Source organism: Peromyscus eremicus, chromosome 4, assembly GCF_949786415.1.
Source record: "Peromyscus eremicus chromosome 4, PerEre_H2_v1, whole genome shotgun sequence".
NCBI lineage: Eukaryota > Metazoa > Chordata > Mammalia > Rodentia > Cricetidae > Peromyscus > Peromyscus eremicus.
Window position 1 is genome coordinate 38811907 of NC_081419.1, and position 19732 is coordinate 38831638.

Consider the following 19732-nt stretch of genomic DNA (forward strand, 5'->3'; position numbering starts at 1 on the left):
CCCAAGAGATATACATCTTTTTTCCTAATTTATTATTAAAGTTACACGTCCTTATATGCTCTATATAATTATGATTTAACCAGTGATTATGGCATATACAGTCCTTTGAGTCAAGCACACTCACCATTTAGCAGCTATGTATTTTGAGAAAGTTTTATTGCCTGTGTCATTTAGCAGGGTGTCAGGGAATTCCTTTGGGTGTGCTGATTGGAGAGTCAGGTTCAGTTCCAGAAATGGGTTTTAGAGCACAGTAAACAGGCATACAGAGCACCTGGTGTAGTCATATTGTCATTAAGAGAGCACATTTCTTAGGGAACACCATTTAATTTTAGACCTTGATAATACCAAACTGGCTCAGAAGGAAAGGAACATTTTAGCAGAGCAGCTAAGAAGAAAGACTTAGGTATATTTGGGAACTGAGTGGTGTATGGAATGGCTGGTATTTAGTTAATAGTTGGGTAAAGGTTTGGTTGATGCAGTTGGAATAAAAGAGAGTAGTAGAGGCTAGCTCATGCAAGACTTAAAGATTGAGGCTATAGCTTAAATTTTATCTGAATATGATGGGAAGCCACTGAAGGGGGCAAAATTGAAATGTTCTTGTTTCTATTGGCTGCTCTGGAGAATAGATTTTAGGATAAGACCAGTCCTCCAGTCAGACTGGTGGTAAGAAAGTGAGAAAAATTTACTTTGTGTAAGCCAAAATAATTGTGTAAAAGTGGGTATGATAAACTCAGCATTGCTAAGAATTGAAGGATTTTAAGATGATAATCTGTGAAATGGGTTAGAGATGTGGCTCAGCAGGATAAAGCGCTTACTGTGCCAACTTGAGGACCTGCCTTCAGATCCCCTAGACCCCATGGAAAAGCATGGCCAGTCAGAGCACTGGAGTTAGGGAGATCCCAGGAGCTCTCTGGCCAGCCAGTCCAGCTAAATTGGAGAGTTTCAGGTTCGGTAACAGACGACGGTCTCAAAAATGAAGGTAGAGAGTGATAGAGAAAGACACCCAGTGTCAGCCTCTGGCTCCCATGTCCACACACACAAGCATGTATCACATACACTGAAATGACAGGATTGATAAATATGTGTGTTAAAGGGAGACACTACCTCATAGGCTCTTTTCCCAATAAACAAAAGAAGCAAATTAGAGTATTATATGGGGTGTGGAAACATTTTTATTTTGAGGTAGGAAAATATTCAGACCTGTTTTTGAGAAGCTGTTGGGTTGGAGGGGAGAGAAATCCATGAAAAGGAGCAGAAGATGGTCTCTTGAGCACAAGTTGGACAGAAGAGCCATTTCCTGTCCAGAAGCCAGTGTGGAAGTGAGTGTGAATCAGTCTGCTGCTTTAAAGATGCATGACCTGTTGTATAAACGGTTCCTTCCATAAAATGATTTTAGACCTGGGGGAGACGGGTTAGTGGCAAGAGTACTTGCCTCTCATTTGTTAGGTCCTGTGTTTAATACTCAGCACTGCTGAAATTATTGAAATGAAACACATGCATTTTTAAGAAAGTGGTTTACTGGTTCTTGGATGTGGATTGGAATACATTGAGCTTGGCTTATTTGCTAGGTAAATAATGAGTAATGTTAGAAATGTGTAAGATAATTTCGATTGTGGGACTTAATCAGGAGGGGAGTAAGAGTATGGTGTTAAAATATTCTGGAGAGTAGGAATTTTTCAGGTCCATTATATTCTTATGGGACCATTGTCATATTAACTAAAGTCTGTGACAATTTGAGGAAAATACACTGATTTCACATACAGCTCAGGCAAATAGTCAACACAGCTTCTCAGCTTGGTACTTTTTCTTTCTGTTAGGTCCAAGGAAACTCCCAATTTCCCAAACTCCAAAAGGCAGTTCATGTATCCAGAAATGAGCTCACCTAGATAGACTATGGAGGATTTCTGGCTGATAAAAGCTAACCTTCCTCAGTAACTTGGGAAACCAGTTCCCACCTGCCAAAAGGAGTCATTTCCCTTACCTCTGACAGAAGGAATATGTGGCTCTCCATTAACATATATATATATATATATACTTGTGGTTGCCCATCAAAGCATATGCTGGTCTTCAGGCTCCTTCAGTGTCACAAACACTGTTATGCACCTCAAAGCCTCTACTCTAGCATGCTGGTTTCTCACCTCCCCAGAGTTCATACTCTCTTCACAATGGCAAGGCTTTCCTCCTGCTCTTTAGTCTCACTATGCTTTCTCTATGCTCTGTCCCCTTCTCTTCTCCCCTCTTGGAGACAGATGGCCATGTTCAGTCTGCTGGCCATGCCCAGTCTACTTTATTTCTCTGCTTTGGATTCCTCTAGATGCCTCTGGCTATTTTCTCTCTTGACTCAATAAAAACAATAAAAACCTCCCCACTAACAATGGAGTGGTGATGTTGGCAGTTTCTTTACCATGTCCCCTTGCATACACTCTCCTTTAGACTACCTTTTTATAAAAGAGTTTGATGATACTCTTACTCTTCTCAACCTCCAAAGTCTTTGGTTGGAGATTGGTGCAGGTTCACTCAAAGAATGTAAGTGGAGTTGAATTTAAACCTGTTCACTGCTACTCATAAAGCTTATTTGAGGAAAGTTTTCAATTGGTAGCTGTATCTAATAATCCCCAAATAGTGGAAGGGCCTACATACATAGTTAGGCATGAATGCCTACTAAAGTGGAGCTACCACCAGCCTTGTAGAAATCAAGTATTGGGTGTGACAGAAAAAAGTGGGTTTTTTTTTCCCAAAAAAATTGTGACAAAAATATCATGTGTGAGAAAATTAAACATTTTTACCATTTTAAAGTATGTAATTTTCAGTGGTTAACTTTCAAAACATAAAGTTTGTAGTGAGTAAGCTGTAATTCTGTGCTTCGTCCTCTTCCCAATCCCTAATAGCTTTCAGCCTGTTGTTGGGAATCCTGGTTGCACCATTTATGTCTTCTTTGTTAGCATATCTTGGGTTGGGCAATGTTTTAAAATATATGAGAACTTAATTCTAGTAATTGCTGAAATGAGCTGCTTTTATCTGGACAAAGGTGGATCTCTTTTTTCCTCTTTGAGGCAGCAGGGTAGGCACATTGCTTAGATCACATACAAGGTCTACATATGTATGCTGTGATACCAAAAATACTGACCCAAGTATGTAACTAGTGTTTAAGATGCTATGTGATTAAACATTGCTTTTGTAACATGTCAGTGTACTTCAGGAGGAAGGAAGAAGTACAGGTGACATTCCTTTGCCTCATTGTGTGCATCCCATAATTACAGGATGTATGAGTGTGTAGGATTAAAAAAAGGTATCCAAATGATGGGTGAAGGCATGAATGTTACAACACACAGCATGACATGCACATTTATCATTGTACATCATTAATTTTGCATACATTATTTGTTTATTGCAATATTATAATCTCATCTTTCATGCTTGTCTACTCCAGTATGTTAAACCTTGAGCTTAGGACAGAAGAGCTTTACTATTTACTATTTGATTTTTGTCAGGTTCTTCATTAGAAGCTGTAACCACCTGCGAACTCTGTAAAGAGAAGTTGCAACTTAACCTGGAGGATTTTGATATTCATGAACTACATAGAGCTCATGCAAATGAACAAGTTAGTATATTTTGCCTAATTTGGTAAGTGTCTGTTGTGTGCTTAAAGGACAGCTCTTGAAGAACAGATTAAGTCATGGTCAGAAAATCTACCTTAGTAATATTCTTATCATAATTCATATGATAAGAGTTTATTATTTCATAAAAATTTTCCCTTTAAATAAAAGACTAAGATAAACTGTCAGACTTTATAAGTGAGCCTAAAAATTAATAGAAGTTTAGGAAATTGGGTCCAAAGTAGGCATCACCACTACCTGGCAATGCGTTTTTATACATTTACCAGCTTGGGATAATTGATGTTGATGAAATCATACAATATAAGGTTGTTTTGTTTTGTTTTTTGACACAGGGTTTCTCTGTGTAGCCCTGGCTGTTTGGGAACCCACTCTATAGACCTCTGCCTCCTGAGTACTGGGATTAAAGGCGTGTGCCGCCACCACTTGGCAATAAGGTTTTTTTTTGTTTTGTTTTGTTTTTTAAGATCTGAGTTCTTTTCCCAACATCCATGTTGGGTGGCTCACAACTCTGGCATCTGAGGACACTTAGACACACATGCATATACCCGCATACAAATTTACATTCATACACATAAAATAAATCTTTAAAAACATAATGTGAGAATAACAGATACTATTTGAAAGTCTGATAAAAATGTATGGGCTTGCCGGGCGGTGGTGGCTCATGCCTTTAATCCCAGCACTCAGGAGGCAGAGCCAGGCGGATCTCTGTGAGTTCGAGGCCAGCCTAGGCTACCAAGTAAGTACCCGGAAAGGCGCAAAGCTACACAGAGAAACCCTGTCTCGAAAAACAAAAAACAAAAAAAAAATCCATGGGCTTATACGACATAGATATAATGTATTGTTGTCTCTAGACTAAGAGAAGTCAGAAAGTTATTTTCTCTTGCTACCTTTAGATGTACATTGTCTCTTAAAATTAAGTCACATTTTTTTCACTAAAAAGGTTTTTTTATTTCTATTTAATCATATTAATGACCTGCATTCTTTCATAATAGAGAAGTGTTAGAAGATACTAGTTATAGTCATTGTAAAGACAACGGTAATGATGGTCTTAGCTTTATCTTATTTTATATAAGTCATGGATTCTAGTGGCTAGAGCTTTCCTGATTTTTAAGTGATTGGTTTAATTTAATTTTATTCCTTTTTTTTTCTTTTGCAAGGTGATAACCATGTAAATTTTTGTTGTTAGATTGTTTTGTTTTGAGACAGGGTCTTATAGCATATCTCTGGCTGGCTTGGAACTTGTTATATTAACCAGGCTAGCCTTAAACTTAGATCTACCTGTCTCTACTCCTCCCTCCCCACACATACCCCCAAGTGCTGGGATTAAAGATGTGTGCCACCATACCTGGTATAATCATGTAAAGTAAAAAAAATACATGATTTACTTTTCAGCTAAAATAATGTCAAAATTATTTGTGGATGAACAGTTTCTAAAATTAATATTAGCATGCAGTTCTTAATTTCAGATGTGTTTATTATCCAAAGTAGGTAAAATTGACCTTTTCACTGTAAAAATTAAAGGGACAGATTGGATTTTTTTTTTTTTTTTTTTTTTGGTTTTTCGAGACAGGGTTTCTCTGTGTAGCTTTGCGCCTTTCCTGGGACTCACTTGGTAGTCCAGGCTGGCCTCGAACTCACAGAGATCCGCCTGGCTCTGCCTCCCGAGTGCTGGGATTAAAGGCGTGCGCCACCACCGCCCGGCTCAGATTGGATTTTTAATCTCTGTATCCTAATTTGTATTCAGAGCTGTGTTTATATTGGTACAATGCTAGCCTGGTATTCTTGGGACCCTGAGTTCATTCCCTAGGACCACCAAAACAGCAAGAAGGAAAAAAGATAAAGGAGAAGGAGCATACTCACAACAGTTTGAAACTGTTTAGAATTTGAGTCTTCCATTCCCAACGTGACCAAAAAAGCATGCTAATATCTGTGTGTGTTTGCTTTAAAATAACAGGATTAAAAACAAACAAACAAACAAAAAACCAAGAAATACTAGTATATCATATTTGGTATAAATTGTAGTGCCCATTACAGGTTTAGGTTAAATGAAACTAATTTATTTTAAAGTAGACTGATATAATTATTAGTTGTTTGTAAAAGGAAATCTATTAGGAGCTTTATAGAAAACCAAAACCTCACCAAATGATTTAAAAAGTAAACTTTGATATAAATGATAAAGGGAGCTAGACTGAGGAAAGATAACACCCGTCCGTGTAAGGCAGCCTTATATTTTAATAGTTGACTGTACACCTTTCTAGGAGCTGTGTCTGAATCCGCTTCCTTTAGTTTACCAGCTAATAGTGACTGTCAGTCACAATTCTAGTTTTCATCCTCTTTCTTTTCTTTGCTTCCTCATTTAAGGCTGAGTACGAGTTTATCAGCTCTGGTCTCTACTTAGTGGTCTTACTGCACTTGTGTGAACAAAGCTTTTCTGATATGATGGGAAATACAATTGAACCAAGCACTCGTGTCCGAGTAAGTAGCATTGGTATTGGGGAAAGGGAGAGGCGGGTACAATACCACAGGAGTTGGTCTTGGAAAGCCAATTGATGTATGTGTTCATATCCTAGTTCCTTTGCGGGAGCCCATTTAAATGTTTCCTAACAATAAAAATAGTCTGTATTTAGTGGAAAGTGCTGTCTGCTACAACAAATACCCTAATTATGTCATAGGCCATTTAGAGAAATAAGTGATTTTTCAGCTCTTGCAAGTGAAATATTTCAGGGAGAAGCAGGGTCAGAATTGGAAACGCCAAGAAAAATTTGATATTTTTAATTTATGGAAAGAAAGCCCTTAGCGTTACATCTTAGAAACATAAAATTGAGTTCCAGAATCCAAAAGAATATAGAAGATTTAACGATTTGATGTTATCCCTTAAAGGGTTACCCTTGAACTAATAATATTACCAGCTGAGGAAGGAACTAGTTGCTATAAATAATGTTTAATTTTAAGCTAGCTTTTTGTGAGGTATTTGTAATTAATCAATGCCCTTTGTCTCTGTGAATCAGAAGACAATTACATCCTGTTGCTTTGGTCATTTTGTATACCACTGTCTTACTGCAACATTCTGAACACTTCCTATCTTGAAATGTGTTCATAATACAATAAAATATATGTAAAGGTAACCTTTTTTTAAAATTTTTAAGTATATAATACTTAAGAGTTCATGTTATTTAAGATGTTTTCATCTTAAAATGATAAAAAGTATAATTCAAAATACATGTTGCTCCTAAGTTACTATTGTGCTTCTTCATTATATAGATGTTTAAGTGACCCAATTAATAATTACTTGCACTAAGAATAAAGAAAACTTATGTACCATAATTATGAATGCTCTTAAGTTTTCTGTTAATTTTTAAGTATTTCAGAAGTCATATGCCTCTCTCTGGAGTTAATGCCATAAAATGATTTGTAAAATGGTGTGTTAACTCTTGTGACTGAAGAAACCATATAAAGCATATAAGTAAGGCTTTTTTTAAAAAAAAAATACTAATTGTAAGAATACAATGGAGGCCATTCTTAATATTTTATTTTACAAGCACTGAGTTATATACAACTCTATAGCTATCAAGTTTAGGCAGGCAAACAGTTTTTGTCTCCCCACTAAATTTCATAATTTTTCTTAAACGTGTTAGGAAGACAGTATTATTGGATACAATTATTTGTTTATATCTGCTCCCAATTTCATGATACTGGTCTCCCCATGATTAAAACTGATTATATGAGACATGTAACATAATACCCTTAATGTTATAATTTTTGTCGTTGGGGAAGAAAGACCCCTGTTTAAAGGATTAAAATGGTGTTTGACTTTTTAAGTAGAAATAAATCTCCTGTAGTGATTCTCTTTAGATCCATTTGCAACATTTAAACTACTGTATTTCTTTCTGCATTGTTTCTAGTTTATTAACCTTGCAAGAACTCTTCAGGCACATATGGAAGATCTCGAAAGTAGGTGGAATTTCCCCTCCCCAGACTTGTTGAATTTACTTTTGCAAATTAAACCCACAGAACAAAACCTAAATGTACTCTTTTCTACCAAATTGAGTTGGTTATAGGCCTAATACTACCGCAGTTACTGACTTGGATACTATGGGTTAGATGGTAGACTCTCGTTTTTTAAATGTATTTTTTTAAAGTTATTGTTTAATGTGTGGAAGGAGGTAATTTTAATCACTAATATTTTCAATAGTCCACAAATTTTACTATTTGTGATTAAAGGAAAACATAAAATTAACTACTAAATCCTGTCTGTTAAGGCTTTTTATTTTTTAATACATGAAAAAATTTTGCCTTTTATTCAGATCATGAAAGGTTTTCTTTAGGCTTGTGTTTTGTTCCAGGAAAATAAGAGAGGCCTGAGCCTGTAACACAAGGGCTTTGTTTATTCTTTGTTTACTTATAGACAATTCTTTGTGGACCTTTAATACACAGACAGCTCAGATTTCTTAGGGTCACTTTGTCATAGGCGAAGACACCTAAAGCCAGATCTTACAGGCATTTCTACAGCCTGCTGTCTTGTAATGTATTACAACACATCTGTGGTGCTTCATACCAGGCAGGGACAAAACTGCCTTTAGAACAACTGGGAAGATTAAATCCATCTGATCCCTAGTTTACTCTTCACCCACAGCAACAGGTTTCCATCCCAGGACAGTCTCCAGTGTTGAAATACCTGTGATCTAGAAAACATGTAAGATTATTACTTTAGAGGAAGTCTGGCATCCTTTGAAGATTGTGTCAGAAGGATTCAGTCCTCATTAAAACCTTTTACTTCCTTAAATATTCTAAGACCTAGCCTTCAGAAAAGTTGTTACGCCTGTACTAATTTTAGGTTTTAACAGGATTTGAGATAAAATTGGGCAGCACATTTTCAGGTTTTTTATTGGCATATGTGAAAGTAAAGGAGCCAGTTGTAATTACTATTCACTGTGATTTTTTTTTCTTTATAATACTCATAGAAATAGCTCATTGGCTAATACAAAGGTTCAGCTTTTGTTTCTGAAAATTATAGTTTATGTTTAGGTTGTGGTTATTGGTTTCAGTGTATTTCCCCAAGATTTCTCACTTTAAAAAAAATATTTTCATTTAAAACATAATTTCCAAAAAATAGCATGGTCTTTTCCCTACATGCAAAAGAAGTAAAAAGCTAGAAGTAAAATGTAGACAATTTCAGCTGACAGTGGACGATGGCGGTGCCTCAAATGAGTATCAAATGTCAGAGTACTGCTACATTCTGAAAACTAGCTGAGATGTATTTTCCTGTGGAGTCAGTCACTAGAGAACATGACAGTCATGTTTTCTAAACACTATTCAGTGTGATCTAACATAGAACTTCACAACAGGGTTTATGTCAGTCATGAGCTAGGTAGCACTTATTTCAAGTAGATTTTATCCATAAATGTTTACTTTTTTCTGGCTCTTTGTCTGGATTGATCCAGTATCCTAGAGTACATACAAAGCTTTTCTGCTCTTGATAATAGTAAAGAGATTAGTTAGATGTTTATTTTAAAGAACTTAAAATTTCCCTAACGTATAAAGCAGATTATGTAATACATAGCTTGTTACTACCTTGGCTATCTCAAAGACATTCCACGATGCTTTATATTAAGTCTTACGTCACTAATGGCCATTGAATAAATTGAGGTCAGAAATGTTATAATGATGATGTTTCTGAGAGTTTGGAGACATGGGGATAATCTCAGCAGCAGATTTTTTTGTTGTTACTGGTTTTGTTTTGTTTTTTCTGAAGCCAATTACTTTAAGTTAGGCTGTGTCTATATAAAGCTTTACTTTTGCAATAGAGCTTTTCCTTGGCATTGTATAGACATAGCTTTGATGTAACTTGCAAGAACATCCATAACCTATTATTCTATGTACATTTTTTTTCATTCTCATCGGATGCATCAAACATGCAGCGGTAATAAGCCAGATTCTACTCAGGTGTGTGAGAGCACTTGCCTTAAATTCACTTTTCCTCTGGTGTATGTTTATATACATATCATTAGCTACTATGAACACAAACTGGTCTCAGAAACATTTTTAAAAGATGCTCTTAAACCACATTTTTTAAGCATTTTCATTATATGGAAATTATATAGCATCACAAAGATGTGGGGGTGGGGACATTGTGAATGGGCATCACCCACAATCAAACCACCCTAACACTATCATGATAACTTACCATTTTGACCAAACAGTATACTAAATTGGGATTTTTGTTTTTACAAGTCATTGCTGTTCTGGTTTCATGTTTACAAGTTGCATTCCTGTCCCCTTAAATCATTCTTGATCATCCTGTTTTCTCTCCACAGCTTCAGAGGATGATTCTGAAGAAGATGGAGACCATAACAGAGCATTTGATATTGCCTAACTTCATTTAAGACAAAGGATGATCCGTGAACATGTTTATTAAAACTGGCAATTAAGTATGAATCATTTTGTGGGGAAATGCCTATTAGAGATATTGATTATATATAAAATGAATATATATACATACATGTATAAATGTAAATATATATTCATTCTCAAGTGTTGCTGAATTGAATTTCTTCAGCTGGACCTTTTAACACTGGCCAGCAGATCTCATGTTCATAATCCATAATAAAAAGCATTTTTTTCTTTTAGGTGAGTGGGAAAGCATTACCCTTCCTTATTTTAAATATCTAAGCAATGCTCATCAACTTTTTTCTGTGTTACAATTACTGTAGTCATATTTATGGAAAAAAAATGTTTGTGTATTAGTCTCTTGCTAGTGAAAAGTCAGATAAAATGTACTTTTGAAATAAAATGCCAATGGCACCTAATTAGTTTTCCTTTTTAAATGCCTTAAGTTACAGCCACATTTTGATAATCATTTACTTCCAGTGTTTAAAAAAATTTTTTAAAAGAACCGGGAGGTTTGGAGAACATAATTATATTAGGTTTCCAAATTTAATTTGAATTCTAAATTCACTTAGCAATAAAACCTAATTTTTAAGAAAAAAGTATGTAAAAGATATAGAAATGATGGATAACTTTTGTATTGATTTGCAAAAATGCAGATTATATTTGATAGGCCATGGTATGTAGGTGTTCCTTTCAGGAATATTACAGCTGTAAATTATATCAGAATTGCCAGTCAAGTGATATTTGGTTAAACATGATTGAAAATCTCAAGTTAACAGACTATTTTTTTAAAGCCCACATTCAAAGTTGAAAACACTGGTTTCAATGTGTTTTTAGTGTTGTCACTTCTTTATAGAGAAATACAATAGAAACAACCTCTTTGGGTCCTGGTCATTTGTAGCTGTTCCTTGGTAATTGCGAGCATTTATTTGATGATTGTTAATATTTTTCACGACCTTTGCAAAAACAGATGAATGACTTATTCACCATGAATGAGTTTGCACTATAGTCATGAGTTGTGTAAATTTCCCTAACAGTTTCCACTGTCAACACCCTTAGGATTTACATTTACACTTTCAGGTGGTTTCAGATTAGTCCAGTGTTGTGGCAACAAACAACTTTTTCAAAATCTCAATAGAAACCATGTAATTTCTCAAATGTGAATGAGCAGTTTGCCTACACTTAGTTTGTTGGTATTAATGTAAAACCTTGGCTTGAAATAAAGTGATGCTGATTGATTTATTTTAGTTTGAACTTTTTCCTTTAAAACTGGTCTCCAATGAGGAATTTCAACCCCCTTAAAAAGAATTTTAATTAAAATTTCAACTCTTGCCAGGTGGTGGTGGCACATGCCTTTAATCTCAGCACTCAGGAGGCAGAGCCAGGAGAATCTCTTGAGTTCTAGGCCAGCCTGGTCTTCAGAGTGAGATCCAGGACAGGCACCAAAACTACACAGAGAAACTCTGTTTGGGGGGGGGGGGGCGGGGGGATTCAACTCTTATTTCATACAATGATTTTCAACTCTTTCCTCAACTTTTTAATTTTATGTGTGTGAGTGTTTTGCCTGCGTATATGACTCTGCTCTGTGTCCATGTAGTATCTTCGGAGGCCAGAGAAGGCTTTGGATCGCCTAGAACTATAGAGACAGTTGTGGGCTGCCATGTAAGTGTCGATAATGGAAACCAGGTCCTCTACAAGAATAGCAAATACTACTCTTAACCCTGAGCCATTTCTGCAGCCCCTGAACATACTCTGAACTTTTATTATCTGTGCATTGTCTTATGTAAAAACACCTTTTTTGTTTGTTTGTTTTTTTGAGACAGGGTTTCTGTGTAATAATAGCCCTGGCTGGGCTTGAACTCACAGAGATCTACCTGCCTCTGCCTTGGAGTGCTGGGATTAAAGGTGTGTACCAACATGCCCGGCTAAAACCACTAGCTTTAAGAATGCTAATGTAAGTATTTTCTGTCCTTGGGAACTGAATTTGAAATATTAAATACTTTTGTAAAATTCATTATGAAAATGACTTCTTAACCCACAAAGTTGCTTTTTTAAAAATGGTATTTATATGGTAAAATGTTCTACAATTCATTCATATATAATTTGTTATTAACTACTGATTGATAAGTACTAAAATGTGTGCTCCCCAGTTCTGGGATTAAAGGTGTGTGCCACCACTATCTGGCTCTGTTCCAGTGTGGCCTTGAATTCACAGAGATCCAGATGGATCTCTGCCTCTTGAGTGATAGGATTAAGGGTGAGTGCCACCACTGTCTGGCCTCTGTCTAATCTAGTGGCTGTTCTGTTCTCTGGTCCCCAGCTAAGTTTATTAGGGTACACACTATATCACCACAATCTGCATTGTGTAGGAAAAGGTAAGGGTGGTCTGGAAACCCTTTGCTCAAGGGACACACAGGTTAACCCAGCTGGCCACCGTCTACATGACTCTTAGCTAGAGCTGTAGTCTTTTTTTTGAAAGAATCTGTAACATAATTAGTTGATTGTCATTAAATACTACGTGTCCCAAATGTTCTATGCAAGGAGTGAAATACGAGTATCAAACTGTAAAATGTCTTCCTCTTTAAGGGAAACAGCAGCCACAGCAGTGAGACGGCTGTTAACGGACAGGCTCTGTCTGGCTTGTTCCTGGTGTTCCTATAGTCAGTGGGACGGCTGTTAACGGACAGGCTCTGTCCGGCTTGTTCCTGGTGTTCCTATAGTCAGTGAGACGGCTGTTAAAGGAAAAACTAACTGAATGGAAGAAGCAATAAAGAAGACCCGGCAGGGAGTGGCATTTTAACAGCTTTATTTATTGTACATGGAGGTTTCATTTACTCAAATGAAAATTACTTAAGAAAACTTCAAATTCGATCTACAGCTGTTTCTTTTACAAAATCTGCTTTTTTTTAAAATGAACCAAAAGGTTAATATTTTGTTGTCACAGTGAGTAGTACATGAAAATATTATGAGACTAAGGAGTACCATAAAAGCTTCAGTTTTCTGTGGCAACTTTTATATGAAATCTTGCACAGGAAATCATTGTCAGGGTATTTGATATATCAGAGTCTTAGTCCAGCCGAACAGCATATTCATCATCCTCTGCAACTACCAAAGCACAGCCGTCATCATAAGGTGATTGTGGTGCAGTTGAGAAGGAGAGGAAGCCGGAGCAAGCATTTCTTTTATAGAGGAACCAAACAATTGCTCCCAAAACTGTCAGAATTACTGTGCTAGCAATCACCAGAGTTGATATTAAGATGTGGTTATCTGGGGGAAGAAAGACAAAATACAGGCAGTCAGTGCACAGGTTGGAAGTATTGCATTTGGAGCAGTTAACTCATCATAGACTTGTCATATGTAGAATTCCCAACTGATGAGAAAAAGTTACACATTCTTTACTAGACACTGGTCCTTCTGGGTAGGCAGAATGGTTCACTGAGTAATGATTCTTGCTGTAAGGCCCACAAGGTGGAGAGAGAACTGACCTCTACAAGCTGTCCTCTGACCTCCGTGTGCATGTCATGGTGCACACTTGTGTGTATACACAGTAAAAATTAATGAAATAATGTTTAAAATTCACGTTTGTGGGAAAACTAGCCATACTTGAAACTTCAATTAAAACATTGCAGTTCTGGGGCTGGAGAGATGGCTCAGAGGTTAAGAGCACTGACTGCTCTTCCAGAGGTCCTGAGTTCAATTCCCAGCAACCACATGGTGGCTCACAACCATCTGTAATGAGATCTGGCACCCTCTTCTGTATACATAATAAATAAATAAATCTTTTTAAAAAAAATTGCAGTTCTATGTTCTACTGAGTATCATTGTCTGTGGTCTTGCTTATGTCTCTTTTCCCTTTCTGAACTAAGATTTTGGAATTTACACCTACTGTTCTCTTGAGGATCTAGTGGGGTCTGATGGTCCCTCTGGCTTTCATAGTTATAATTTGCTTCACAGGAATAGCACTAAGAGCTATAGTGCATTGCATTTTTGTTTCTCTTCAAGTAGCACTGTATTTGTGGATTCCCTGGTTTACAAATGTGTGCCACCGCCGGGCACTCAGGAGGCAGAGCCAGGTGGATCTCTTGTGAGTGTAAGAATGTCATTTGACAAATTTAGTAATTGGGATGGTAGATGTATGTAATAAAGCATTCAAAATTATTCACAACTTCATTGCAGATGGATTTTTTACTTAACTATACTAAATATTTTCAACTGGTGCTTTTTACAGTGGGACCTAAAAGGGCTAGAGATGAATGGGATAAATTTGACCAAGTGTCTTATTAAGGCAGGGAAAACAGTATTATAAAAACATTAAGGTCATCCTCAGTTACAGAATTTGAGGTCAACTTGTATCTCCAAAAAAAAAAAACCCAAAAAACTAAGACTTCTGGACTATTAGTTCAAATGACAGTTTTTATAGTTATATTAAATGTCACAGAGTTATAAAGTTTGGTTTGCTCTTTTGACTTGACGCAAGTGGATACACAGTGTTGATGATGTACAGTCACATAATCAGTAGGATGTGCTTCAGTGATTACATGCTCACAGAAATTCAAGTTTAGAAAAACAGTAAATTTTAGGCGGAAAGAACAGCATGGTAGTTTAGGGTTGTTTACAGATACATAATCACAGATTCAACCAAAATTAAAAGACTTTTTTTTTTTTTTGGTTTTTCGAGACAGGGTTTCTCTGTGTAGCTTTGCGCCTTTTCCTGGAACTCACTTGGTAGCCCAGGCTGGCCTCGAACTCACAGAGATCCGCCTGGCTCTGCCTCCCGAGTGCTGGGATTAAAGGCATGCGCCACCACCACCCGGCTTAAAAGACCTTTTAAGTATGGGGCAGCAGCTAAGATTGATGGGACACAGTGTGTCTGTATCTACATGTTCTGCAAGTGGCCTATGAATGAGTTGCAAGGCTTTTCGTTGACTAGCTGGTACTTCTAAAATGTGCCATCTTCATACAAAAGTTATAACCACAGTCCATCATTTAGAATTGTTAAATTTCAAGTTATTGTTTACTGTGCATAATTCATTCTGAGCATGATTTAAGCAAGTTATCCAAATCCATTTAATAAGCAATAGCAAAAGCTCCAAACTTTTTTTTGTAACCACTAGGCTAGCCTTTACTTAATCCTTTGTGCTCTAGCTATCCTGGTGTGTCTATAGTAAACTGTTATGTATCCCCAAAAGGCTAACTTCCATGTGCTCACCACACCAAGTACATCCCTCTATAGCCCTTACTCTCTTCACAACATTCTCAAGGTCTTCCATCTTACTTTGTTTGTGTAGAGAACTCCTTGTTCATTAAAATTGCTGCTACAGTTCTGTTTTCCTTGCTTCAACTCAGTCAGTGTTCCTGTTACTCACTGACTTCTGACAGCCTGTCAATGCATCAGGCAGTTTTCCTTCAAATCTTTTTGCTTTGCTACAGCCTTATAATTGAGGCCTAATCTGGCCACCTACTTACACTTTCCCTGGACTCTAAACCAAATGTGCACTAATCTAAACCTGCCCACTGTTCTTTGCATGGTTTTGAGATCCATGATCGACCTGTCTGCTCTATTTTTCCATAGATTTCAATATAATCTTTTTTTTAATGTCTATACAGCTAAAAAGTCTTAGTTTATTAAATCTGTGAAAAAAACCTGAAGTTGATGGGGTGCATGAGTAAAGAATTTTTTCTTAATTGTTTGAAGTGGAAAGAGCTACCTTTAACCTTGATCTTTTGAGGTAGGAAGATCACCTTTAATCTGGGCCACACTATAAAAGATGTGGAAGAAGGAAGCTTTTGCTCTTTGCTTGCCCTCATTCTTGCTGGCAAGTTTATTCCTTCAGTGGCAATAGTGCCTACTTCTTTGGGATTCCGGTGTATACTGAGGACCAGCTGAGGCATCCAGCCTTGAGGACTGAACAACTACTGGATTCCTGGACTTTGCGTTGGTAGCCAGCCGTTATTGGACTAGCTGGACCACAGCTTTTTTTAAGTCACTCTAATAAACCCAAGATTTGAAAAAATACTGTGCTGCTATTCCACTGCTCAACCCAATATCCATTCCTCAAAATTAATAGTTGTCTCCATGTTTCCAAATACCATGCTTAAACTGCTTTTGTTTTATAAGTTTATAGTAAAAACCTAAGTGTAGTTCATTATCACTAAATGGAGTCAATTTGGCTGGGACCACCATCCATTTATAGACATGAGGCTCAAACTCAGTAACTTTTCTCCCTAGCTCTGATGTCATAATAAAAATACATATATAATCATTCCAGATTTGTCTGTGAAGTTAACTATTCTGGGTACCTATGTAAGTGAGATCACTAAGGAGGACACACCTGCCTTTTAGTGATTGACTTGTATTAATCTCTTCTCCAGATTTATGTAGCATATGTTATAATTTAATTCCCTTTGTTGTTGAATAATAGTTGGTATTTATTACACTTCACTCATCCATCTCTTGATGCACACTCGAGTTACTTCCGTCTTTGGACACTTACACATATGGTATTGTAAATACAGGTATGTGGAGTCTCAGTACTGTATGTATGTCTGTGTCCCATGCACATGCCTTATGCCCACAGAGGCCAGAAGACAATATCAAATCCCCTGGAACTGGAGTTACAGATGGTTGTGAATCATCACTGTGGAGCTGAATAATCAAACCTGGGTCCTCTGGAAGAGCAGCCAGTGCCCTTAGCCACAGAACCATTTCTCCAGCCCCTAATGCAATGCCTTACTTAGACTTTTCTATATTCTGATAACAGTTCTTTATGTTACATAAATTTTGTTTGCTTTTTGTTTTTCAAGACAGGCTCTCCTGGAACTCACTCTGTAGACCAGGCTGGCCTCAAACTCAGAGATCTGCCTACCTTTGCCTCTCCAGTGCTGTAATTAAAGGCATGTGCCAACATAATATTTTTAAATGAGTCTACAGTAGTATCTTAACATACCAGAATTTAAATGTATGGAAAATTTTAAGATCAGAATGTTACTTACCTGATAAATATTTCTTGTCATATGGGACTAAAATGCAAAAGAAAATTAAAATTAAAAATTTAAGGATGCCTTATAAGATTTATATACAGTTGTTTAAAATGGATATTCTATGAGGTTAATATACTTTACTGCTTCATCAAGTATCTATCTTAACTGTTTTGAATTTAGTTTGTTTTTGTTGTTTTGAAACAAGGTTTCTTGTGTCACCCTGGCTGTTCTGGAACTCACTCTGTAGACCAGGGTGGCCTCTAACTCAGAGAACCACCTGCCTCTGCCACCTGAACGCTGGGATTAAAGGTGTGTGCCACCACCGGCCAGCACTCACTTGGTTGCTGGAAAAAGAATAAAGGAGCTTCATAAAAAATAATAGTAGATGAGAGGAAATGATTCTGGTTTTAGAGTCTAGAAAACATGTACAATTAAACAGCTGTGGATTTGCTTAGTGTTCGTTGTTTGGTTAATAATTTTAGAGTTCATGCATTTGAGTGTTTCGCAAGTGTGCATGTGCGATACATCCCATGCCTAGTGCCCATGGAGGTCAGATGAGGCATCAGAACCATTGCAACTGGCTGTGTGTGTGTGTGTGTGTGTGTGTGTGTGTGTGTATGTGTGTATGTGCAACACAGGACTCTTAAACTCTGAGCCATCTCTTCAGCCCATTTCTGGTATTTTTCATTTAGTGTTTGTTTTCTGTAATGGAGCCCTCAAACACCATAGATGAAAGATGCATGTGTGTATGGGGTTGGCTAGGGGGTGGGTGTTTGCATACCACCATCTGGAGGCCAGAAGACATGTTTAAGTTTTTATTTTTATGTAAATGAGTGTTTTGCCTGTATGCATGTCTCTGCACCATGTGTGTGCCTGGTGCCCCTGGAGATCCGAAGAGAGCATTGGATCTCCTAAAATTGAAGTTCCAGACAGTTGTGAGCTGCTATGTGGGTGCTGGGAATTAAACCAGGATTCTCTGGAAGGGCAGCCAGTGATCTTAACCACTGAGCCATCTCTCCAGACTCGGCTCACAACACCCATACACACAAATAGAGTAAAACAAAATGAAAATGTTTGAAGTTGGGGGGCTACTCTAATAATACAACAAATAATAGTATCCCTATAACACTATTAGAGCCAAGGACTGTGCTACAACAAGTGAAAGTAAGTGTAGTTTTAAGAAATGGGAAATACTCAGAGCCAAATGTACAGATGTATAATCTGCTTTATAGTTAAGGAGAGACTATTAAGGATCAGATTTGGGGCCAGGCAGTGGTGGCACACGCCTTTAATCTCAGCACTCGGGAGGCAGAGGCAGGCAGATCTCTGAGCTAGAGGCCAGCCTGGGCTACAGAGCAAGTTCCAGGACAGCCAGGGCCACACAGGAAACCCTGTCTCAAAAAAAAAAAAAAAAAAAAAAAAAAAAAATGGATCTGAGTTGGAAAACAGTTGAGTCATGTTTTAACCATACCATTTGTAGTTTGTAGTTTTCATTTGTTTACTGTGGAAATAGTTACTCAGTATTTTAGAACAAATTCTATTCAGTGTTTAACAAATAACATGAAAATATTGCAGAACATGCTAATTTTGTTAAACTTTGATCAGAAAAATATTTTAATACAAAATAAATCATGAAGTGTGATGAAATTTTAATATGTCATTTTGTTTGCCTAAACAAAAGGTATTTTGTAGGGAATCTAATTTCTTAAAGGAATGTTAGCATGTTAAGATTATTCAATATTATTCTTTATCACTTCTCAGTCAGATCACAGGCAAAGAGGATATGGAAATTTTGAAAAACAAGAAATTTATGGGCTCTTAGGAACTTCTAAGAATAGGCACACAGAATTAAATTATGTTTGATTCACATGATCTGGCTCCACTTCTGAGATGTAAGAGCATTACTTCCATCATGCTACATTCTGAAGTCTTAATCCCTCTATTTGTAAGTCATAGTGTGCCTAAGAAAAGCACTCCCAAACAGCCTGTGTCCGCACCCTCCTAGAGTGGGAAAAGACAGTCTTACTTACTCGCTGCTTTGCAGAGTGCTCCCTCCACAGAAGAAATTTCACAGTTTCCTTTTTTCCATTCACCTGTCTTGGTGTACAGAAAACCACAGGTGTCGACTAGGTCCTCGACATCTTGATCTGCCCACTTGTCAAATGTCATATTTGAATTATCAAACCACTTGAAACTTGCATCTGTCAATTAAGGAATATTTTCAACATTACCGTTTTCAAAAGTGTGAAGACACAAAGGAAAAGATTTTGATTAAAGGTAGAAATGTACATATTTGTGATCTAATTTTTGGTTGTAGGAGTAAAAGTTGTAGAAGGAACACTATATCCGATCAAAAGATAACTGATTTTAAGAGGATTCTGGAAAAAGTGCCATTTTTGTGAAGGAAAACAAAGATAGTTAAACATTAATAACCTTAGTCTTTCATGACATTTAAAAATGTAACTAATATCTTATATACATACACATTTCATATATCTAATTATATAAAAATTGTTATATAGACACTAAAATACATATGCTTTATTTTATATATTAATAAAATTTACATTCCTATAATATAACCTGGGAAAGATAATTTATCTTTACCTTATTAACAGCAAACACTAATATTTCTTGTAATCCATGACATCTTCAGAAAATACTAACCCTATATCCATACTTTAATTCAAAGTAAGGGTCAAGTGTGTTTCCCATTTTTGAAACACTTGGAGTGACTTGGGAAA

General features: G+C 36.8%; 2 protein-coding genes across 5 annotated transcripts in view; one reads left to right on the forward strand and one right to left on the reverse strand.

Moving 5' to 3' along the window:
• Nucleotides 1–11249, forward strand: part of Marchf7 (membrane associated ring-CH-type finger 7) — a 44139-nt gene extending 32890 nt beyond the window's left edge. For all 3 annotated transcript variants that reach the window (XM_059260520.1, XM_059260521.1, XM_059260522.1), the window contains 4 exons: nt 3492–3601; nt 5982–6095; nt 7523–7571; nt 9935–11249. In XM_059260520.1, coding sequence (XP_059116503.1) covers nt 3492–3601; nt 5982–6095; nt 7523–7571; nt 9935–9993 — 332 coding nt within the window. In that variant the 3' untranslated portion in view covers nt 9994–11249. The remainder of the gene's footprint in view (nt 1–3491; nt 3602–5981; nt 6096–7522; nt 7572–9934) is intronic.
• Nucleotides 11250–12796: 1547 nt separating this feature from the next.
• The window catches only part of Ly75 (lymphocyte antigen 75), a 131965-nt gene continuing 125029 nt past the window's right edge, over nt 12797–19732 (reverse strand). Inside the window, exons 37-39 of one of the 2 annotated variants that reach the window (XM_059260524.1) lie at nt 19019–19189; nt 17001–17027; nt 12797–13274 (exon numbers count right to left, since the gene is read on the reverse strand). In XM_059260524.1, coding sequence (XP_059116507.1) covers nt 13075–13274; nt 17001–17027; nt 19019–19189 — 398 coding nt within the window. In that variant the 3' untranslated portion in view covers nt 12797–13074. The remainder of the gene's footprint in view (nt 13275–17000; nt 17028–19018; nt 19190–19732) is intronic. The other variant, XM_059260523.1, reaches the window with a different exon arrangement.